Genomic DNA, 19437 nt, shown 5'->3' with positions numbered 1-19437 from the left:
GCTGTGTGTTAAATGTAAAGAATCATTGATGAAGATTGATATTATTTGGACCATGACTTGGTTATAAAGTTGGTGGTTGTGAAAGTTTCTGCTCTATTTTTAAAATGGGACTTTGGTCACCAGGAAATGTTGCTTGCAGGTCGGTGACGTGTGTGATGTCATGAACTACTTGTGTGTGCATGTGTGTGTGTGTGTGTGTGTGTGTGAAACCCATGAGAGGATAAAGGGGCATGTGCAAGCCTTGTCGAGCAGACACTCTTGATCGATCAGACCTCAGCGGACGGACAGACTTCTCTGCAGTACAGGTAGGAGCTTCATACTTTCATACTTTTAATCAACTGTATGATTAACAGTTAAAAATCTTTCATTTCTAAAACCACCTGAAAACACAGCGTAGTGAATGAGCATATGACTTGACCTGTTTTGCTTTTGCCAAAGTGAAAAGTTAACAAAGGGATGACAAGTGAAACATACTTTTTATTTGATAATTAAGGTTGTTGGTGGCTAACTGATGTCCATTCCCCTGTAACCTCCAAGTGACATTTTGTTGTCCTGTTTAATGGGTGACAACACAATAATAACCAACTACAGACTTCATGAGCCAACGCTTGCCTAGCCCAGTCCTCTAACAGTTCAGATTAATAAAAACTCTGCCAGCTAAACATGAACCTTTGGCAAGAACAGAGCTGATGTAGGAACTTAAACTGTTTTTCTCTGACTTTGCATTTTGTCCCGTTTTGAAGCCTAAAGTCTTCCATTAGATGTATTTAAAAAAAACAGCATGTGACTTTGAGGTCATGTAGACCGATACTCAACTTTTGGAGCCGATGCTGATAAAAGAGCTGTGATGAATGTAACTAAGTATTGTACTCAAGTGCAGTTTTGACATACTAGTTTTTGTTTACTTAAGTATTTCTCTTTTCTGCTCCTTTATACCTTTACTTTTTACTCCACATTTATTTGATAACTTTAGTCACTTTGCAGATTATAAGTCACATTAGAGCCGAAGTAGCACACTTTACAATGAATTTATTTTATCAGCCATTAGATAAAATAAACAAACACATTATATCGCACATAAAAACATAAATATATGTATCATTTACTTTTACTTCTACTTTTGATACTTGAGTACATTTGTTGCCAGAAAATTACTTTTGTGACCTAAAGGTGCTCTATGTGGTTTCTGAAAATAAATTCAGAAATTCAGAAGGTAATATTTATAATATTAATCAGGTGATCATATATTATGAGTGTATTTCTTTACAATAGCTTTACTTTTACTCAAGTACGACTTTTGGGTACTTTTATAACACTTGTAGAAAGTGTCTAAATGGACACTTCGGACAGTATAAATACTTGTATGGCAACAATCCCTCCATCCTGCTCTGCAATGTCATCTCTCTAAATAATACTTTTCATACCCGCACATATTGAACCACATGTATATGATACGGATATACTGTAACAGGCCAATATCTGCCGATGATTTGCACCAAACCATATACATAGTGTTTTCCAGTTTCATGGAAATGTTTTATTGCCTCTTAAAACACAAGGGAACAGCTGCTGACAGACAGTTCCAGTCAAAGTTGCAATAAGGAAGAAATACACGGTTCAATAACCATAAAAGTGAGCTCACTTCTCTGACGCAGATCATAGATGGAAAAACAATGTGGTGCCATGTTTGGGACAAGGTGTGTGTGTTTTATGGTTCTTCTTGGCCCCTTTCAGTTTGATAACCAGGAGTTTGATAAGAAGACACCTTGACCCCATTAATCATGAACTCGTGACATTTGGTTAATTGAAGCCAGATTATGATGATAGGTCCTTCTTTATCCTGTTTGCCATTCATTTTATGGCACTGGAAATTTAAGTTGTTAACGTTTAACAGTGATAAAGATGGCTTTGGACTCTGCTAATATTGATTGGGGTTATAATTTTAAGGTTTAATTGATGATACTATAAAACATCTTGTACAGTTTTACAATGGAGAGAATACAAGTTCAAAGCAGGGGGAAGTGAATATATTCTTCCTTTGTATTCAGATGTGTGCTTGATAATGCTTGAAATAACTCGCAGGCCAGGCACAATGTAAAAATAAAGTGTGGTTATGATTAAACAACTTCCCACACTTCAACCGAAACCTTGGATTACGTCAGCTTGAAGCACTTGTTTTTTACTTAGAGGAGATTCAGACCCCTTCTGTTTCCTGCCGGTGACTGTGGTTAATGTATAACCAAAGCAAATGCCATTCGACCTGTGTTGGTGCTTGTTTGTGTTGTAAGCCATCCTCATGTCATTGATTTTCCTATGAGAGGTAAAATGCAAAGTTGTCCACATAACCAAAATCGCATCTGTGATAATTAGGGAAATGTGAGTTGTTATTCTGTCGTTTAGTTAGCAGATGAACTAACAATGTGTTTTTCTGTTTTTTCTGTAACAGACAACAAACAATCAGCCAAGATGTGTTGCTCCGGCTTCCTCAAAATAATGATGTTCATCTTCAATGGCGGTATCTTTGTAAGTTGGAATAAAGATGACCACTCATTTTCAGTCTCTGCTGTCAAGCTCATACTCATAGTCCAGGTCCTACAGGAAAACACACTAAACAGCATGTGTCAAAGAGGGCAAGCCATTTACTGACTTTGAATAACTCTTATTTATCTCATCTCAGCTAAACCTGGAAAGGAAAAACATTTGGAACATAGGCTTTAGATTTAAGGGTTTTTAAAACTAATCACTCATTAATGGTGTTTCCGATAAAACTCCAGGAAGTCACAGCTCCCAGCCAAGAAATAGTCTGACACACAACCTACCATAACCTGCAGGCTAAGCTAAGATACCCAGCAGCTGGCCTACCATAAAGACATGAGGGTGGTATCAGTCTTTTCGTCACATGCTTGCCAAGAAAGCTGAGTGTATTTGATCATGCATTTCAGAAGGCGGTGAACCCGGTGAGGCTGCCCCCCTCATGCACAATAAACATGTGGCACAATAATGCACCCTAACCCAATAAACCTGTTTACCTGGGGAATGTTCCCAACAGGTGTTTCCCTGTTCCCCGGGCTTTCGTCACCCCGGTCCCCAATGGTTTGAATCATGTTGCTGGTATCAAATTCAGAATACGAATGTGTTAACGAAAAGCACGGGAGCTGATGAGATGAAACATTAAACTTTATTGTCTTTCTGTGTACTGTTTTAACACAGCAGCACATTCTGTTTTATTGATGTTTTACCCTTTGGAATCAGGTCGTAGTTATCAGGCTGAACTCACGTCTCATATCTGCAGCTCTCATTTCTTCAGTAGTGCGTCATTGTGCGTCTTTTATGGCACAGCTCAGTCTGACTTCTCTCTTTATTGCTTGATTATGATAAATGTAACTCTATTCATCATGTCACCTGTCTGCACTGTATCTTTTCATGACTTTACCAGTATTTCATTCAGTCTTAATGCTAAGTCCATTCTCACTCTCTCTGCTCTGTCCTCACCCATCATGTAGTTGGCAGGTGCAGCCATCCTGGGTACGGGAATATGGGTGAAGGTGGACAGTGGCTCTCTGCTGGGTATACTGGATAACGTGGAAGGGGCTCCGTCTGAGTTATCCCAGCTGGCCAGCATCAGCTACCTGCTGATCGCAGTGGGTGCTGTGCTGGTGGTCATCGGCTTCCTTGGCTGCTGTGGAGCCATGAGGGAGAGTCGGTGTATGCTGCTGACGGTGAGCCATGTTTGATAGGTCAGCTTCAGGTCAACCGACTGAAAGAGTTCATTAATAGGAGACAATTTCATGTCAGTTCTGGAAAATTTTGTGGAACAAAAATGTTATTATTACTTATTTTCTGAAGACAGGAAGATATGTGGACTTTCCTATGTTTAAAATAATGCCAAGTATTTCGTAGCTGGAGATTGAAAACTTTCAGATTGTATTTGACCCAAATGAAATTAAATCAAATTAATCATTTAATTTGGGAATTAAATATGTAAGAATTGGCTATGCTATGCTTAGTTAACCATGCAGCTAGCGGTCATATTAGCTGACTGCCCAGATTGGTAGGTATAAAATGGCTAGGGGCTAGCTGTTCAGCATGATAACTTCAATAGATTTCTCTGCAGCAAGACATATTTGCCATAGCCATTCCCAATATGCAACCAATGTCTAAACTGTTATCCCCCCATATTCTGTTGATCAGTTTTTAATTTTGAATGCTTAAAACTTTAAAATATATTGCACCTTTAAAGTAGTTGTTGTATGAAGTCTGTTCTAAGTTACACACTGTTTAAAGCTGCCTATTTATCAATAAAAGCAATTCAAAAATTATACCTCGAAAGCAAAGAAAACTACCTTCATATCTGAGGCTACATGGATAGGAAATCTGAATTCTGGTAGCAGCAGATGCTGAAATATTTCATGGTTATGTTTGATTGCCTAAATGTTATTTGCGCAGACCTGTTCGTCACTGTTGGCGAGACTTGATTTTACGAGAATTTTACGGTGTCATTTATCATTTTCTCCCCATTCAGTTCTTCAGTATTGTCCTGATTATCTTCATCATCGAGGTTGCTGGAGCTGTGGTGCTGCTCGTCTTCAAGGGTTTGGTAGGTGTCTTGAAAAAAACTAAAAAACTAAATTAGATTAACTCAGCAGCAGTGGTCAGAATTAACAATTAAGTGCCTATGATTGTCCACCTTCTCAGGCTGATCAGCTTCTTCAGGATCTGGAGGATGGAATTAGAAAGGACCTCACAGACAACTACGGGAAGGATGAGGGTGTGACCTCTCTCTGGAACACCACCATGGAGAAGGTAGTCTCTTTTAAATGATATTTTACAGAGATATCTATAGTTACACATAATCATTTGAACCAATGAAAGCAGTGGCTCTTTGAGCACACTTTGAGTTGCAGAGTCAGTTCATAATGAAAGAAATTATAACCAGATTGTATTCTTTTAACAGATTTCATTTTCATAATTGACAGTTCAACCTCTCATCATAGTTTTCGTTAAGATTTGGGAGTAACACTTCTTTTTCTTCGTTTTCCTCTAGTTAAAGTGCTGTGGCGGCAAGAACTACACAGATTTTGATGACTCCAAATTTTTCACGGACAACCGATTTTATCCAAATACGTGCTGCAATGAGTCAATCGCCGATGGTGATTGCAATGAAAACAGAGCTTCGGTACGAGACCATGCTACTTTTAATTGAACTTCATGCATGTTTGTAAGATAAATCTTTAATTTTGATGAGCAGTTCCTTATCTTAACTAAAACCTGTTTCTCTTCCAGGCCTTCATGGTTGAAGGCTGCATCGACAGGATAGTGCAGCTGATAGAGGACAACGCTGTGATTGTTGCTGCTGTGGCTCTTGGAATCACTGCTCTTGAGGTATGGAAAACCACTTCAAACAGCCCAGGTGCTTTACATTTTTCTCGCCCAGACAGCAAAGTGCACCAGGTACCCTCATCCAGCCCACATACCGCCTGGAATGATGGCACTGAATAAACCACTTTTTGGCCAGTTCTGGTTTAATTGGTTCGCTCTAGGCTGACTACTGGCCATGTTGCCACGAGCAGGAATGGAGCCACCAAGTGCGATCATTCCACGCTGCTTGATGAATATATTTGGTGTCGGCTGGGTCAGGGCCACAACAATTTTGCTATCTGGGCAGCCACCAGTCAAGAAGAGTGCTGCTTACTTGATATATTATATGTCATAGAGAGGTCTTGGAGTAGAAATTGAAAACAATTTTTGTTTTCATTGCTTGTGATATGAGTTTGGCCACTTAGGATTGCAGATTTTGGTGAACTGGTACCTTAAAAAGTCAAGGGAGAGAGTTTCCATGATTTTCAAAATCTGTAGCAAAAAAACATTTTGAGTGGGCCACTTGGCTAGAGTTCTTACGCAGACATAAACGACACAAATATTTTGGACCTCAAAAAAGTTTGTACAATTACCAAGTTTCAATCATAATAAGGTTTCCTAGGAAAAGAGATGGACCTTTCTACGCGCTCTGTGGATGTATTGTAATTCTTTAAATGATTTGTCTACACAGACGAGGTATCAATATGATCTTTAAAAAGGGGCACATGGATCTAGAGCTGCCATGAAAAATTAAAGAACCAACGAAGAATGAACTATTTGATATGTGATTATTCGTTTCATCAATCTCCTGTCCTACAAGAAAACAAGAACACAAGAAAATATGATAAACCATTAAAACAATACAAGTATAATGACTATAACCTAGCTTAAGTGGCTTTAAATTAGAATTCTTATTCTTATTCTTATCCTGTTCGCCAAACTAGCGAAACAACTGGAGAAATATTTCCTGCAATTCAGCCAAACTCACACACAATAAAATCTGCCTCAACAAAAAGGCACTTTGGACATCAGGGGCAAAGGAGTAGGTGCAGCACTCTTACTCCCCCTCTGCACATGCCTGTGTTACACTGTGTTCTGATGACGTGCTGACCAACTCTCGTCTTTACAGATTGCTGCCATGGTCGTTTCGATGGTTCTCTACAAGAACATTGGCAACAAGGCATAACACTCCCCATCTGGGATGAGATGACAACACTGTAATTTGTGGAGAAATTGTACTTTTCATATGTAAAAAGTTTTTTTTTTATTTGATTCAGAACAGGCACACACACTTTTGGTGCTCTTCGTGTGTAATGGCATGTAGAGCATTGTTATGACCTCAAAGATGAAGAGGTCATCAACGGAGCTGATGTGTTCATCAAAACTGCATTTGTACAGATTTATACTGTGATTTATTTATGTTTTAAGAAGAAGGGCTGTCATCAGCCGACTCTGTATGTGCTGATACATATCATGTGTAATGATGCACCGGGCAGAAAGAAGCTGCATGTTTGTGTCCCTCACATTCACTTTAGTTATATGACAAATTTATTTTTGTATATTTGATCATATTGAAATAATAAAGATCACAATCTTGACTTATTCCCTCTTGTACATGTTGATTCTGGTTAATGTGTCAGAAAAGACTGAAGGCAAAATTATGTCATATGATAATGGAAAATATGTCATCTACATACAATGGATTCTAGGCCAAACAAAACATTACCAAAAAAAAAAAAGATATTTAAAACGTCTGGCTTTGAGTAGATGGTCCCTCAGGAGAAAGTTGATTTCAATGAAGTTACGAATTTTCCACCAGGGTTGTTGGTTTTATCTGATCCCACAATCTCATATCTATCGCACCAATGGGAAACATCAAGCATCAACAAGACTAGAATTACTTTTACTCCATCTAGCATATTATTTTAACCAAAATTAACTCCAAACCACATGTGGCTAGGCATGACTGACTGAAAGAAGTTGTACCTTCTAAAAAATACTGAGCAGAGAGAACATTGGCAAGTATTCCAGACGAAATAGACGTGTCAACCTTTAAGAAACTGATGAACTATTCATTAAAGCTTCATTGTATTTAGATCCCAAGGATCACATGACTACTTGTTTATTAAATGGGTCACAGCCCACAAATAATTATCTGCAATCCCCCTCAGCTCTGTGGCGCTCCTTAATGTGTTTTGAGCTCATTGATATGGTTTTCAGGCCTTTATTGAGTTACTTTTTTATTGAGCTGCAATTGTATCATTCTCATAGCTGTTTTAGTCACAGCAGGCAGCTGTTTGCAAGGAAAAGGCTTGAAACACCCTTAAAGAGACAGAGACTGAATTTAGGACCCACCACCTTGAGGTGGCCAGAAACATGAGTGAAAGCTAATGTGACCCTGTACTTTTACTCTTACATGGGTAAATAAGCAACTGTTTGCTTGCAGGTTTGCATCATCAGCTTTATGTGTCCACATGTATCCACAACCCCTCAGTGACCAAAATCTGCATCTGCTAATGCAGGTTTAAGGGTGTAAAAAAGTGACTGGGAATTTAAAGGAGAAACTCTTGTCAAGAATAAAGTCCTGTGTACAGATTTTCACTATCATGAGATCGAGGCCAGTCCTTCTTGGTACTAGACTCTTAGTTTTGTTACTCTTCGAAAAGGAACACATGATTTTTATAGTCCTGATTGAAACATTTGTGGTTTTAAGTCCATCAGTTTTTCACACAAAGCCTTCCAATCACAATCACAGACACATTTTTGTCTTTTTCAACATCCTGCGTGTTGTGGGATACCTCCTGCTGACCTCAGTAATAAGTAATGGGAAAAAAAACAGCCATCAAATTGCCTTATGTACGAAATGGACAGGTGAATGTGTGCCATATGGTCCGGCCTTATGGTCCAGAGTGCTTTAATCGCTGATACATAACAAGATACAGATTACAGTGTATCAGCGTGAGTGTGTGTCTTGTTAGTGAAGTGTAATGTGTGCTCACTGCTGGCAGCTGAAGCGGCAGGTTCTCCCGTCACATGCTGTGTCATAGACACCTGATGACCCTCGTCAGTGGCGGCACAATCTGCAGAGTAGAGGCGGAAGTTTCTGTTTTTGTTATCAGCGTGAGCTCTGTGGCCATCGTGCCATACACTCTAGACTTCTCAGTGTAAAACTTGGGGAGAAATACAAACATTACTTCCTTTTTCCACCTGTAAGTTGGCATCAGTTTTTTATCATCAAAGGTGCTTTAGAGATCTCACGGGTGTTTGCAGTGTCCCAGGATGAGAACATCCTGCAAAGCCAACCTTTATATCCAGTAGCCTATATGTTTCCACTGTTTCAGCATCACTGTTGCTGTTACCCCAGGTCATGTCACTCTTTTTCCCCACCGCATAAACTTCTGTTTCACCTGCAGTATCCAGTCTTTATAAGTCTTTTATCTAATCTTTTGTTTAAAAAGTATGAAAAAAAATGTCATTTGTTTCTTCAGATTCAGTGACAAAGTCAAATCTAATCAAACAAATAAGTCTTCTTAATTTCTTCTAAAGCTGGCCACCTTTGTGAGCCTTTCTCCTTCAGATTTCTCAACCTCTCACTGCTCACAAGTTCAACAGTTTCTGGCACAGTTTTGTATTTACACTCTAGACTTGGCACAAAGCTTTTTATCTCCTCTTATTGACCTTAATTCTCTTGGTTACATCAGCGGCAGGAGCAGGTTGTCAATATATAACAAAGTCAATAATACTGAGGGAAAGATGGTTTGGGACCTCTGTGTCTGTTTTGTCACAAAAGACATGGCTGAATAAACCTTTTTCTAAAAAGAGGACTCATTACGACGTTGAAGGCCATCTTCAAACTGCCACATTAAACTGTGTTAAACGCCCGTGAGAGGCTCAAACAAAACGGTTTTATTAGTCTTTCAAATGTCATCCAAAGTTCACGGAGAACAGGGCGTCTTTCAAACAGGGACAGAAAAATGGAACCAGCAGGAGTGATAATACTTTGTAAACTCTGCCCTCTTGTGGAAAACATCTATTCTGCAGCTGGAGGGAAATAATATCCAATATTCACACTGAACACATCCACACACATCCTGCATTACTGATGATACTGCAGTTGCTTAGGAACTATAGATCTCACCCGCCAGTGTTCAGATCGGGTCAACGCAGACGAGAAAGTGTTCAGATCACAGACAGCAGGTCATTTGCATCCATCTATCCTGACCATAATGCTAAGTGGTGGATGGGAAACAGACGTGTTGAAAAGTGCCTCTTAACACCGAGGCCCCTATGAGAAAGTCAAACACTCTCTCTATTATAATGTTGTCAGCAGGTCGGCCTTCAACAGTGAGTGTGTGATCAGGTCACGGGTGACAGAGCACACTCAGGTCTAATGGTGTAATGATGGTGCGTCCAGGGAGAGGCTGAGAAGACGCCTGTGGGAATAAATGGACAGGAGACGGCTTGTTTACAAAGAGGGCATAAACTCATCATTGCTTTACAGCCAAAGGTAATAAAAACACCTGCTGAATAAAGAAGGCTTTTACTGCTGTCTATGAGTCTCCCTGGCGCTGTGGACCGGGACGCAAAACAGTTTAGGTTTAGTTGAACGTTTATCTGCTACATCAGCTTTAATGTTTATTAGTTTAAGACACTCATATGCAACTTGATGTACATTTTGAGCATACTCTTTTTTTTTTATTGTGGTGCTGAAAACAAATTTCACCTGTTTAAATATATGTAATTTTATCTGTAATTACTAGTATACAGGATGTGAAAGAAATCTAAACTTGCTTGTTTATGGTTGCTTTGAAGGGACGTAATTCATTTGTATTGAATTGGTCAGTCACAGGATCTCAACCACTTTATTTTTTAATTGAATGTAACTAAGTGCAGTACATTGACTTAATTAGCTTACCATAGCACATTTTGAAGTGCATGTACTTAACTTGAGGCCTTATTTTCTGCCACTTCAGACTCACACGCCACTACATTTTGTAGGAAAACGTATTTTTACTCAACTACATTTATTTGAATGTCTGTGGGACAATTTATATTAGTTAGATAATAACTCAAGTATTAGTTCAGTTACATCACTGAAATATAACTCAATTACAAGTAAAACCCACTGGTATTAAAATAATACTTACATAAAGTAACGTATTCTTCTCAAACACTACTCAGAGTATTATTTAGTTTTCAGCTGTTGATGTTTAATGCGTTATAGCAGGTGTTCAATCAAATAGGCGTCCGTTTCCAAAAATGTTGAGTCTAAATTTCTCACAACTGCTCTGCTCTGCTCAGTGGTTGTGGTCACAAACCTGGGCCTGCTGCAGAGTTTTGTGGTTTTTGTCCATATGTCAGGGTTTTCATCAGCCCAATATGGATCAGATAACCATATTGGCTAAAAGGTTTAGATATTAATTCAAATTATACCCAGTTCTCAAGTTACTGAGTAAAATACATGGTGTAATTCACAGTGATTTGAGTAGCTGTAATTAGTAACATCCACCACTGTCCTCTGGACCTAATCCAACTTGGTCTGGTGGCAGGCTGTCACTGAAAGTCTCTCAGGTTTGCACTTAACTTGAAAGATCTGCTTTTAGTTTCTATGCCCCAACAACTGGGAACACATTACAATCAGCCTAAAAATGAACATTTTGCCATTTGGTGAATATAAATCCATGAAATCCATCAACTACTCAGCCTCTGTTTCTACTCGTTCTAATGAATTGTTTTTGTATCATGTCTCTTCTATAAACTGTATTTATACACACATATTTGTAATTTAAAACTAGCATTGATGTAGATGAGGGCCTGTCCTCATTGATCTTCAAGTTTAAATAAATGTAATAATAGAATAACAATTAAAACTTGAAATGAAAAAAAATTCCTTCTGGAAGAATGCTGTTCATACCTCATGCGGTGCAGGGACATGAAGAATCTACAAAGGAGCATTGAAGCTGTTCTGGCAGCTCTTAATTTATTTATTTATTTAATTTATATATTTATCATTTGTTTAACTTTTCACTTAATTCAAGATTTAAAACAATAATAATAATAATAATAATAATATTCATAATAATAATAATAATGAACATTAGAAGAGGACAGGTCCCTCTCAATATTTAAGAAGTAGAGGAAGAATGAAAACATGCCCTTTCTTTCTTTAATTATAAGGAAAATTAAGTCTTCAATTTGTGCCTTACCAACATGAAATGAACATTTGCCTTTGAATAAAAGTGATCCAGTAACTAAACTTCCTTGCCACTAATAATCCTTGCAGTCAGCCCCAGATTTTTTATGACCGTGTTTTTTAACGCTCACCTTGAAGCTGAAATCCTCTCAGTCTGGCGACCATCCACGACCTGGAGTTTTAAGCTTGGTGTGATGTCTGGTCTGGTGTGGGAATTGCGACACCTTCTTTGCATTAAAACACAGGTGAGAACTGGCAGCAGCCTATATAAAAGACTCCCTCCATCACACTGACAAAGCACTGACAGCAAGGTTGCCATTTGGAACCTTGGACCATTTGACAAGACAAAGATTTGTTTATTGAATTTCGTCTGTAACTTTTTTTAGTTGTTTATTCAGTTTTTTCAAATTAATTGCATAATTTCCATTTCTGCTTTGAGCCCTATTGCTTTTGACGTGAAACAATGGCTTTCTCTATCAGCCTTATTCTTTTGTCTACCTGGACAGCCATCGCTTTTACATTCCCTCACAATATTTTTGACAACGTTGTGAAAGGGTCACAGGTCGAATTTGAATCATCCGGCGGTGGACCAGATGAACCCGTCCGAGGAATAGTTAAGGTCGTGCAGCTGGACACTCGTGCCCTGGCCCACTCTGGGTTCTTTAGAAGGGGACTGACCCCGAGAAGAGGCTCGTCCCTGAGCCCCAGATTGCCCTTCCCTGCTTTCCTGTCTCAGGGGCGTCCAGGTCCGGCTGTGGCCCCAAAGACCCCAATGAGTCCGCTGCACCACCTGAGCCCCAAAAGCCCCAATGACATGGAGCTAAAGAAGATGCAAGGCCTGCAGATGTGGCAAAGAGCCATGAGTAAAGGAGAGAAGATGTCCCTGCCGGTCAACCTGAAGGACACAAAACAGACATGCGCTGCCGTACCTTTCACTCAGGTAAGAGGAAATGATTTTGACTACATGTGCCAGAAAAATTAACATGAAAAACTCACTCAGGACCCATTTACTCAAGATAACCTATGGACCGCAGATGAGTATACATCTTAAGCGTATCTCTTTTTCGCCTGTATTTGCATTTTGAGTACCACAAGCCAGGTGCCAATTAGTTCTGTTATATTCAAGAGAAGGCAGACAACAATAACAACAACAAAAATACCTATTGTATATTTTGGTTCAACTGTCACTTTGAAAAGAAACCAAATCACATCACGGTTTGGCTAAAGGACCTGTTTCGGATGGCATGATCACGGATCAAGATGGTCTGACTTTCACTGACTGGTGTGACTGCAGTCAGCCATTTGGCAGCCTTGGTGGCTGTAATAACCTCCACGTCCTTCTCCTCCACCTCCCGTCATGAAAGAATAGACATTTAATGTGAACGTGATATGCCCTGTTGCTACACATGTCGACCTTGAACGTATCCATTGTTTGCAGAAAAGTTAACCGCTAACATTATATCCTGGAGACGGGGCTGTCAAATGAGTAATTGTTAACACAGTTGAAAAAAGAATAAAGCAAAGCAAGGAACAGTTTCAGTGGCAATAAGAGCAACGTGTGTTCACTCACAAGGCTCGTTCCTGCTCTGTGGTGGTGTGGAATTAAATAAACACAGAGTGATGATTCTTTTACACCCTCAGAGGTAGAATTAAGACAATATTGCTGAGGCCTGTTCTCCCTCTCTTTCATCCTAACAGCGTGTGACAGCAGACGGATGCGACACGGTAACAGTGCACAACAAGCTGTGTTTCGGCCAGTGCAGCTCCCTGTTCGTCCCATCCGAAGGGGAGTTTGCGGGGGTCCACCGGTCCCCCTGCTCACGCTGCGCCCCATCAAAAGCTCACACAGTGACTGTGCCCCTGCGCTGCGGGGCCGAGGTCCGGGACAGGCGAGTGATGGTGGTGGAGGAGTGCAAGTGTGAGACGAGCCGTGAGGAGAAGAGCGCAGAGGCTGCTGCTTCCACACACCTGTGACTGTGTTACAGCTGTTCTAACAAAAAAAAGCACAATACAGTTTTTTATTGTCTCCTCTTAAGGAAATAGAGCTGCAGGTTAAGATTTCATTTGGATTGACACCTTTATTCTCTGTCAAATCCCTGCCAGGATATGGAATATGTTTCATAATTTGTGTGATAATTATTTAGACACTTGTAATTTGATTTACATATGTTGTTGTCCGTGTGTATCTGTTTTTTCCTTATGAGTCTGAATTTGTTATTCAGAGTACAATACTCTGGTGGTTTCTTCCACCGCTGATTGATGACAAGATGACCTATATTTTGGTCATGCAATTTTCTGATGGAGATGTCCACACTGGACTCGAGTTCACATTAAAAAAAAGAAAAACCTGTTTAGATGAATCTAAACTGAAATATTGTGACGTGTAATATTGTCATTAAAACGTCTTATTGGTCCACATTCCTTTTGCCTGGCATTCGCTACTTCGTTTTTCTCTGCCAACACTGTTAGATTTACAAGTGCAATTTAGTTTGCATGCAAAGCTCAAGTAAAAACATGAAGAGCATTTGTTGTTTTTCTACCACCCACTCTCGCATTCAAGTGTCAGCTACTATATTTTATTAAAAAGCCATGTCCCGCCGACTTTTAGCACGTAGCACTTACATCTGAAAGCACCCAACTAGAGAGCAAACGAGCTATTGAGCGTGGGTACTTAGCGGTAGGCAAACATAATTGTTTCAGCATGGACCCCTGAATTATGTATAGGAACCACCTATTCTCATGCCCAATCTCTTTTCAGTGCAGTTGTGGGAATTTGAACATCCTTCACCACAGATGCACTTGAGTGAGCGGGCATGTGTGATTATGTGTGCATGTGCTCTTTTTTTCAGTTAGGGCCCATAAAACCTATTATTCATTTATATCCTGGCACCTGGGCCTGGTAAAGTGAACTCATCCCACACATCCCAACATACATTCCCAGAGGAGCATAAAGAAGGGGGCTCTTTACGTTGCCTTGGCATGCTGTCAAAACGACTGTTTAGATGGCCATTTGCATTCACGTGGGCTTTCTGAAAAAGTGAAAGCGTTCATTGCGCTACGGGGGTGCATTGAGTCCCTCGGATTCCATTAGCATGTGATTAACATCTTGAGTTGATGGCTATATTTTCCAAGATTGATGGGACAAATATTTGCCCAGGTCTTAACTATGAGGAATTAGGGGCCACTTTTAATCAGGCACTTGCTTTTTTACTTGATATGCAGAAAGTGGAGAGGCTGGGGAGGCTGACAGTGATCAAATTGTGCTTTTGAAACTCCCTCACAGCGAAGAAGGCTGTCTATAAAACGGAGTGAATCATAAATAAATGTGCACATGTGTTTCGTCATCCATCTCTGTCTTTACACAATGCTGCACTTGCTATCGGTAATAATCCACCCACTGTGCTGTTGTGCCTGTGACGGCGGTGGCGAAGGCGGCGTCATGATCTCACTATCGCCCCTCCAAACTCTGCACCTCTCTTCTTCCTCGCAATCTTTTGTCTTTTTTTATTCCGGATAAAAAGGGAGATAAAAAAGAAAACGGGCATAGAGAAGGGAGAGGAGGGAGAAGAGGAGGAGGTGGTGGAGGAGGAGGTGGTGATGGTGGGGGGGGGGGGGGGGGGGGGGTTGTTGATTGAACAAACAAGGTGCACAAGAGAGTGCACCACTTAGCAAGACAGATGTCAGCCCCCTTTGCATTGTGGGATCCGGCGGAGCACTCCTGCGTCATTAAGGATGGCCTGGTTCCCATGGCGAAGGGAAAGGAAGGAGCGAAAGGAGGAGGGCCCGCTGCCAAGTTCAGCGCCTCAGGGATCAGATCAGCGTCACAGGGTGCTAAGTGGCCTAGTTAGCGCTTTAAAACACACAATGAGCTGCCTGCTCTTTCTCTGTGCGTGGAGGCCTTTTAACTGTCAGACGTGGAGATGGTTGGGAGGTGTGCGTGATGGAGGTGGAGGGGGAGGACTCGAGCAATATCAGGTCAATCAAGGTGTATCAAGGGGGAAATTAATTATTGATGGAGCATTTGGGGCCTGTTTTGGCACATCTGCTTAGAAGTTTTACTTTGAAAATGTTTTTCTAGACCAGTAAATACTGTTAATTAACTGTATACGTGTGTGGTGGTAATTGGCTTGAAAACAAATATTCCCAAATTAGATCATTTTGAAGCTCTTATCCCTGACTTCCAATGTGTCCCGATGTGTCTATAGCTATGGCTGAGCAGTCAAAACGGTGCGAAGCTAACTGACTAGCTGAATAGTGCTGGAAGAGGACGCTCCACCAGATTTTCCTCAGCCGCTCGGGACTCTGCTGGAGCCTAAACCGTCATGGTAGACTGGACCAAACTGGACAGAGGATCAGGCTCCTAGATCTGGCATTAGCAAGTGAGAGCGGACAGGGGTCCATCATTCGCTCTCTGGAAATAAATCGGGATGGTGACAGGCTACGCCGGGAGAAATGTGATGTGACGACCTGTTAAGTCATAGACCAGACAGAGTCTTCTCACCTAAATCCCACCGGTGCAGGTGTACTGCTGTAGGTGTCAGGCTCTGGGTGTGAGGGTGTCTGGACCACAGCTAACATCTAGCTCCCCGCTGATACGGTGGTACATGCTCGCTCTGTGGTGTTAGTCTGGACCAGCTGGTCAGAGTTGGCTCTGCAGGAGATGGTGCCCCAGGCTAAAGCCTGCCAGCCTACTGCCATTCTGCCCGGCTGCCAGCTCGCCTGCCAGGCTGTCTGTTGGGTGCTGAGGAGGACAGAGAAAGGTGTAGCCTGCGGATGTGAACATCAAAGTTTGTCATTGGATAAAATCCCACAGTGGTTTTAGTGGCTGTTACTATCATTACCACTACCGCTGCTGCTAAAAGTACCGCAACTAATGTGTAGAATGAAATACGTAAATGTGGGTATGTGTGTGTGTGTGTGTGTGTGAGGGCACCTTCTTTGTCTTTGTGTCTGCTTGATGTTTGCTGACAACAGATGTAAGTTCTGTAGATCCATATGTGTACAGCAATCCTCCTCTCTCTTTCTGCCTCAGGCTATCCTCCTAAAGGACAAATGAGGTGAGGTAAGTCAGGTAAAGAGGGAGCCAGAGGTTGAACATCAGGAGATCTGACATACGTTCACTTTTATAATGTGTTAGAGCAGTGATTTTTCAATTCTCTTCCTGAGGGGCCCCTGCTCTGCATTTCTTTCCCTGCTCCAAATCACCTGATTCCATTCAGCTCATCATCAAGCTTTGCTAAAACCTGATAACGACCTATTAATTTAGTGTATATCAACTTAATCTAATCAGTCTTCTAGTTCATACTTGCCATTTAATGATATCTGCTTAATACGCTTTCAATTTAAACATACATTGGGTAACTTCTGCCACTAGGGGGCTCTAGATCAAAACAAAACAAAATATTTTGCAGACTGCTGCATCTCAGCTACTTAGATCCAGGCCCTCTGAAGAATAAACAACTGGATTCACTTCGGATTCTGCTTTGTTCCGGAACTGTTTACCGATGGGAGGAAAGATCAGAGATTAATTTGAAACTTTGGGATATACAGAATGCAGCTTTTGCACACCTCAAGATGAACAGGTATGTAGCAGAAGACCAAAAGCCGACGTTACGGTACGTAGACCTTGGTCAGGTTATCTTACAAGACGATTGGAGAGGCTGTCTTAAATAGGGTTGTGGACTCACCTGGCTCACTCAGGCTGCACCACAAACAGACATCCCTCAAAATCCTGTCAAACACACCTGGACCAATAAATCTATGCCATCCCAAACTTTGGGTTTTAAAAAGTGGATTTATCTTCACTCCAGTTTATCAACCTGACCACAGCAGCGATCCACTGAGCTGACATCTGTTTTCGGGTGTTTACTTCATGAGAAACATTACAGAGGTGAGTAGGGAAAAGAAGCAGAAGCTCCGGTGAGTACCTGCAATTACAGAGAGATTTGAGTTTGAATTTAACCACACAGACACGTACACACCTAAGGAGGGTGCCATTGCTCGCTTACGTTAGCTCACGGCTAGTGTACAGTAAAATAAACTGACTGCCTGGGGCAGATGAACGCTACAGGAGTAACGCAGATAAACACAAAAGTTCTTGCTGTCAAACTAGCAACAAATGATACGCAGCATTACCTTGAGTGAGCGTGTGGAGTTGGAAACATTTGAGATAAAGTACACAACTCAACAAAATATATACAAGAAAATTACCTGGTAATTTTTATACAATTTAAAACAGAATTTGTACATATCATATCTTGTTAGCATGCTAACTTCCTGTCTCAAAGTACCACTTTGTACTGGCAAGAGACAACAGACTGGTAGTCACATAGCTAATGTCTGACAATTCGAATTAAATTCACCAAAACGGTCCAGCTAAACGCACATACAGTCACCACGTTTTCACTGCAGTAGTTCTTTTTATTTTTAAGGGTTTTATTTATTTTTTTAACCACCGTGGATGTCTCTGTAGCTTCACTCCCACTGCTGCACACCTCTCCCGTCCTTACCTGCAGTGTCTTGTCATCTCTGGAGTCATGCTAGTCAGAGCTGCTGTATCACCTCCGTAACGTAACCTTTACAGTCCTTGAGGCTGGCTCTACGGCTAACTAGCCATGAACTAAGCTAACGGCGACTAGCTATAGCCAAGAATAGCTAGCAAAGAGCAGCAGTTTTCGTCTTTGTCTTTGAAGGTAACACTGCAGCTTTTCTTAGAAATAAATACAATCACATGTTGATTCAATGTCTGCTTCTTTAATTTATCCTCTCTAAGTCTGATATGTCGCATTCTTTATTATGTCAACGTACAAACCAGCTAAACGCACATACACGCACCACGTTTTCACTGCAGTGATTCTTTTGATATTTAAAAGTTTTTTTGTTTTTTTTTAACCGGTTGACTAACTTCCTCTGTAGTTGAAGAAAGCACCTCCGACCACTCACCTGCAGACAACAAAAGCATGCGTGATGAAACGTATGTGTTTGTGTTTGTACTCGTACTTATTGTAGCTTCGCCGTGGCAGCATTAGTGTTGAGCTGTCAGTAAACCCTCTGCTGGAGTGTGATGATGATGATAGCAATGTCGCTGTGGCAGGTGCGGTCCTGCATGCCATGCAGGTGATGTCTCTCATGCTCACTTAGCTAATGACTCCAATTAAAGTAATTAAGAGCTGGCACGGTGAAACCTGCTCACCCACTTGCTGCCAGCCCATCCATTCCCCTTCCTCTTCACCAGCACACATCAGCGCCCACCTCGCACCACAACATGCCACCATCCATTGGGCTACTTCGCTCTCCTGCCTTCCCTCAATCTTCCTCTCTCGCGGAACCTCACCCTCTTTATCATGCCACAACCGGCCTCTGCTCCTGCCGAGGCCTTTAAAAGAAACATGAAGCCTAAAATCAACTAAATGCTCCACTCCAGAAGCACTTAAGAGACCCTCAGCTCAACTTATTGTCACAGAGACAGCCACGGAAGGGAGGAGAGCGAAGGACGGGTCCGGCAGGAGAAAGAGGGGAGTTAAATAGGGAGAGCGGATGCGAGCCAGGTCCTAACGAGGGGAGAGATAATTGTTTTGTTTTGTTAGGGGCCCTTCTTCTGCGTGGAGGGAGTTGAAATGACACGCCACACATGGTTTTTGGATGAAGTGGGTGAAGGGAGGGAAGGGGTGGGGGCGCAGGCTTGATGCAAGAGTGGTGAAAATGTGGAGGAGGGGGTTGCAGCGCAGTAAAGGCGATCATACGTAGCACAGAAAAGGACTCCAAAAAGCTGCAGCCACAACTGCGAAACAAATCCAATCGGCTGGATAAATGTTTAACTTGAGTTTCTGCAAGTTGGATATGTTGCAACTTTACGTGTCTTCGTGTTCAGTTTTAAATATTATGTC

At 41.3% G+C, this 19437-nt stretch overlaps 2 protein-coding genes and 1 long non-coding RNA gene across 3 annotated transcripts; 2 read left to right on the top strand and 1 right to left on the bottom strand.

Moving 5' to 3' along the window:
- Nucleotides 1–180: 180 nt before the first annotated feature.
- Nucleotides 181–6961, top strand: tspan34a (tetraspanin 34a). Its single transcript, XM_030414453.1, has 8 exons — nt 181–305; nt 2447–2523; nt 3504–3719; nt 4523–4597; nt 4696–4803; nt 5045–5176; nt 5284–5382; nt 6488–6961. The coding sequence occupies exons 2-8, from the start codon at nt 2467–2469 to the stop codon at nt 6542–6544; spliced, it is 744 nt and encodes a 247-aa protein (XP_030270313.1). The 5' UTR covers nt 181–305; nt 2447–2466; the 3' UTR covers nt 6545–6961.
- Nucleotides 6962–11995: 5034 nt separating this feature from the next.
- Nucleotides 11996–13525, top strand: dand5 (DAN domain family, member 5). The gene is made up of 2 exons (XM_030414438.1): nt 11996–12491; nt 13250–13525. Exons 1-2 carry the CDS (start codon nt 12015–12017, stop codon nt 13523–13525), a joined length of 753 nt encoding a protein of 250 aa, XP_030270298.1. The 5' UTR covers nt 11996–12014.
- Nucleotides 13526–15786: 2261 nt separating this feature from the next.
- LOC115580313 (uncharacterized) lies at nt 15787–17364 on the bottom strand. Its single transcript, XR_003983844.1, has 3 exons — nt 17239–17364; nt 16485–16592; nt 15787–16318 (listed from the first exon to the last, which is right to left on the bottom strand). It is a non-coding gene; the product is annotated as an uncharacterized LOC115580313 (long non-coding RNA).
- Nucleotides 17365–19437: the final 2073 nt, after the last annotated feature.

Source organism: Sparus aurata, chromosome 1 (assembly GCF_900880675.1).
Source record: "Sparus aurata chromosome 1, fSpaAur1.1, whole genome shotgun sequence".
Taxonomy (NCBI): domain Eukaryota; kingdom Metazoa; phylum Chordata; class Actinopteri; order Spariformes; family Sparidae; genus Sparus; species Sparus aurata.
This window is presented reverse-complemented; position numbering and strand designations above follow the sequence as displayed.

What these genes read in the sequence shown, in the direction of transcription:
- tspan34a (XM_030414453.1), top strand. Translation starts at nt 2,467, where the DNA reads ATGTGTTGCTCCGGCTTCCTCAAAATAATGATGTTCATCTTCAATGGC. An exon ending in GGAACACCACCATGGAGAAG is followed by an intron (nt 4,804 to 5,044) that starts GTAGTCTCTTTT and finishes GTTTTCCTCTAG; the next exon opens with TTAAAGTGCTGTGGCGGCAA. An exon ending in TTGGAATCACTGCTCTTGAG is followed by an intron (nt 5,383 to 6,487) that starts GTATGGAAAACC and finishes TCGTCTTTACAG; the next exon opens with ATTGCTGCCATGGTCGTTTC.
- dand5 (XM_030414438.1), top strand. Translation starts at nt 12,015, where the DNA reads ATGGCTTTCTCTATCAGCCTTATTCTTTTGTCTACCTGGACAGCCATC. An exon ending in CTGCCGTACCTTTCACTCAG is followed by an intron (nt 12,492 to 13,249) that starts GTAAGAGGAAAT and finishes TCATCCTAACAG; the next exon opens with CGTGTGACAGCAGACGGATG.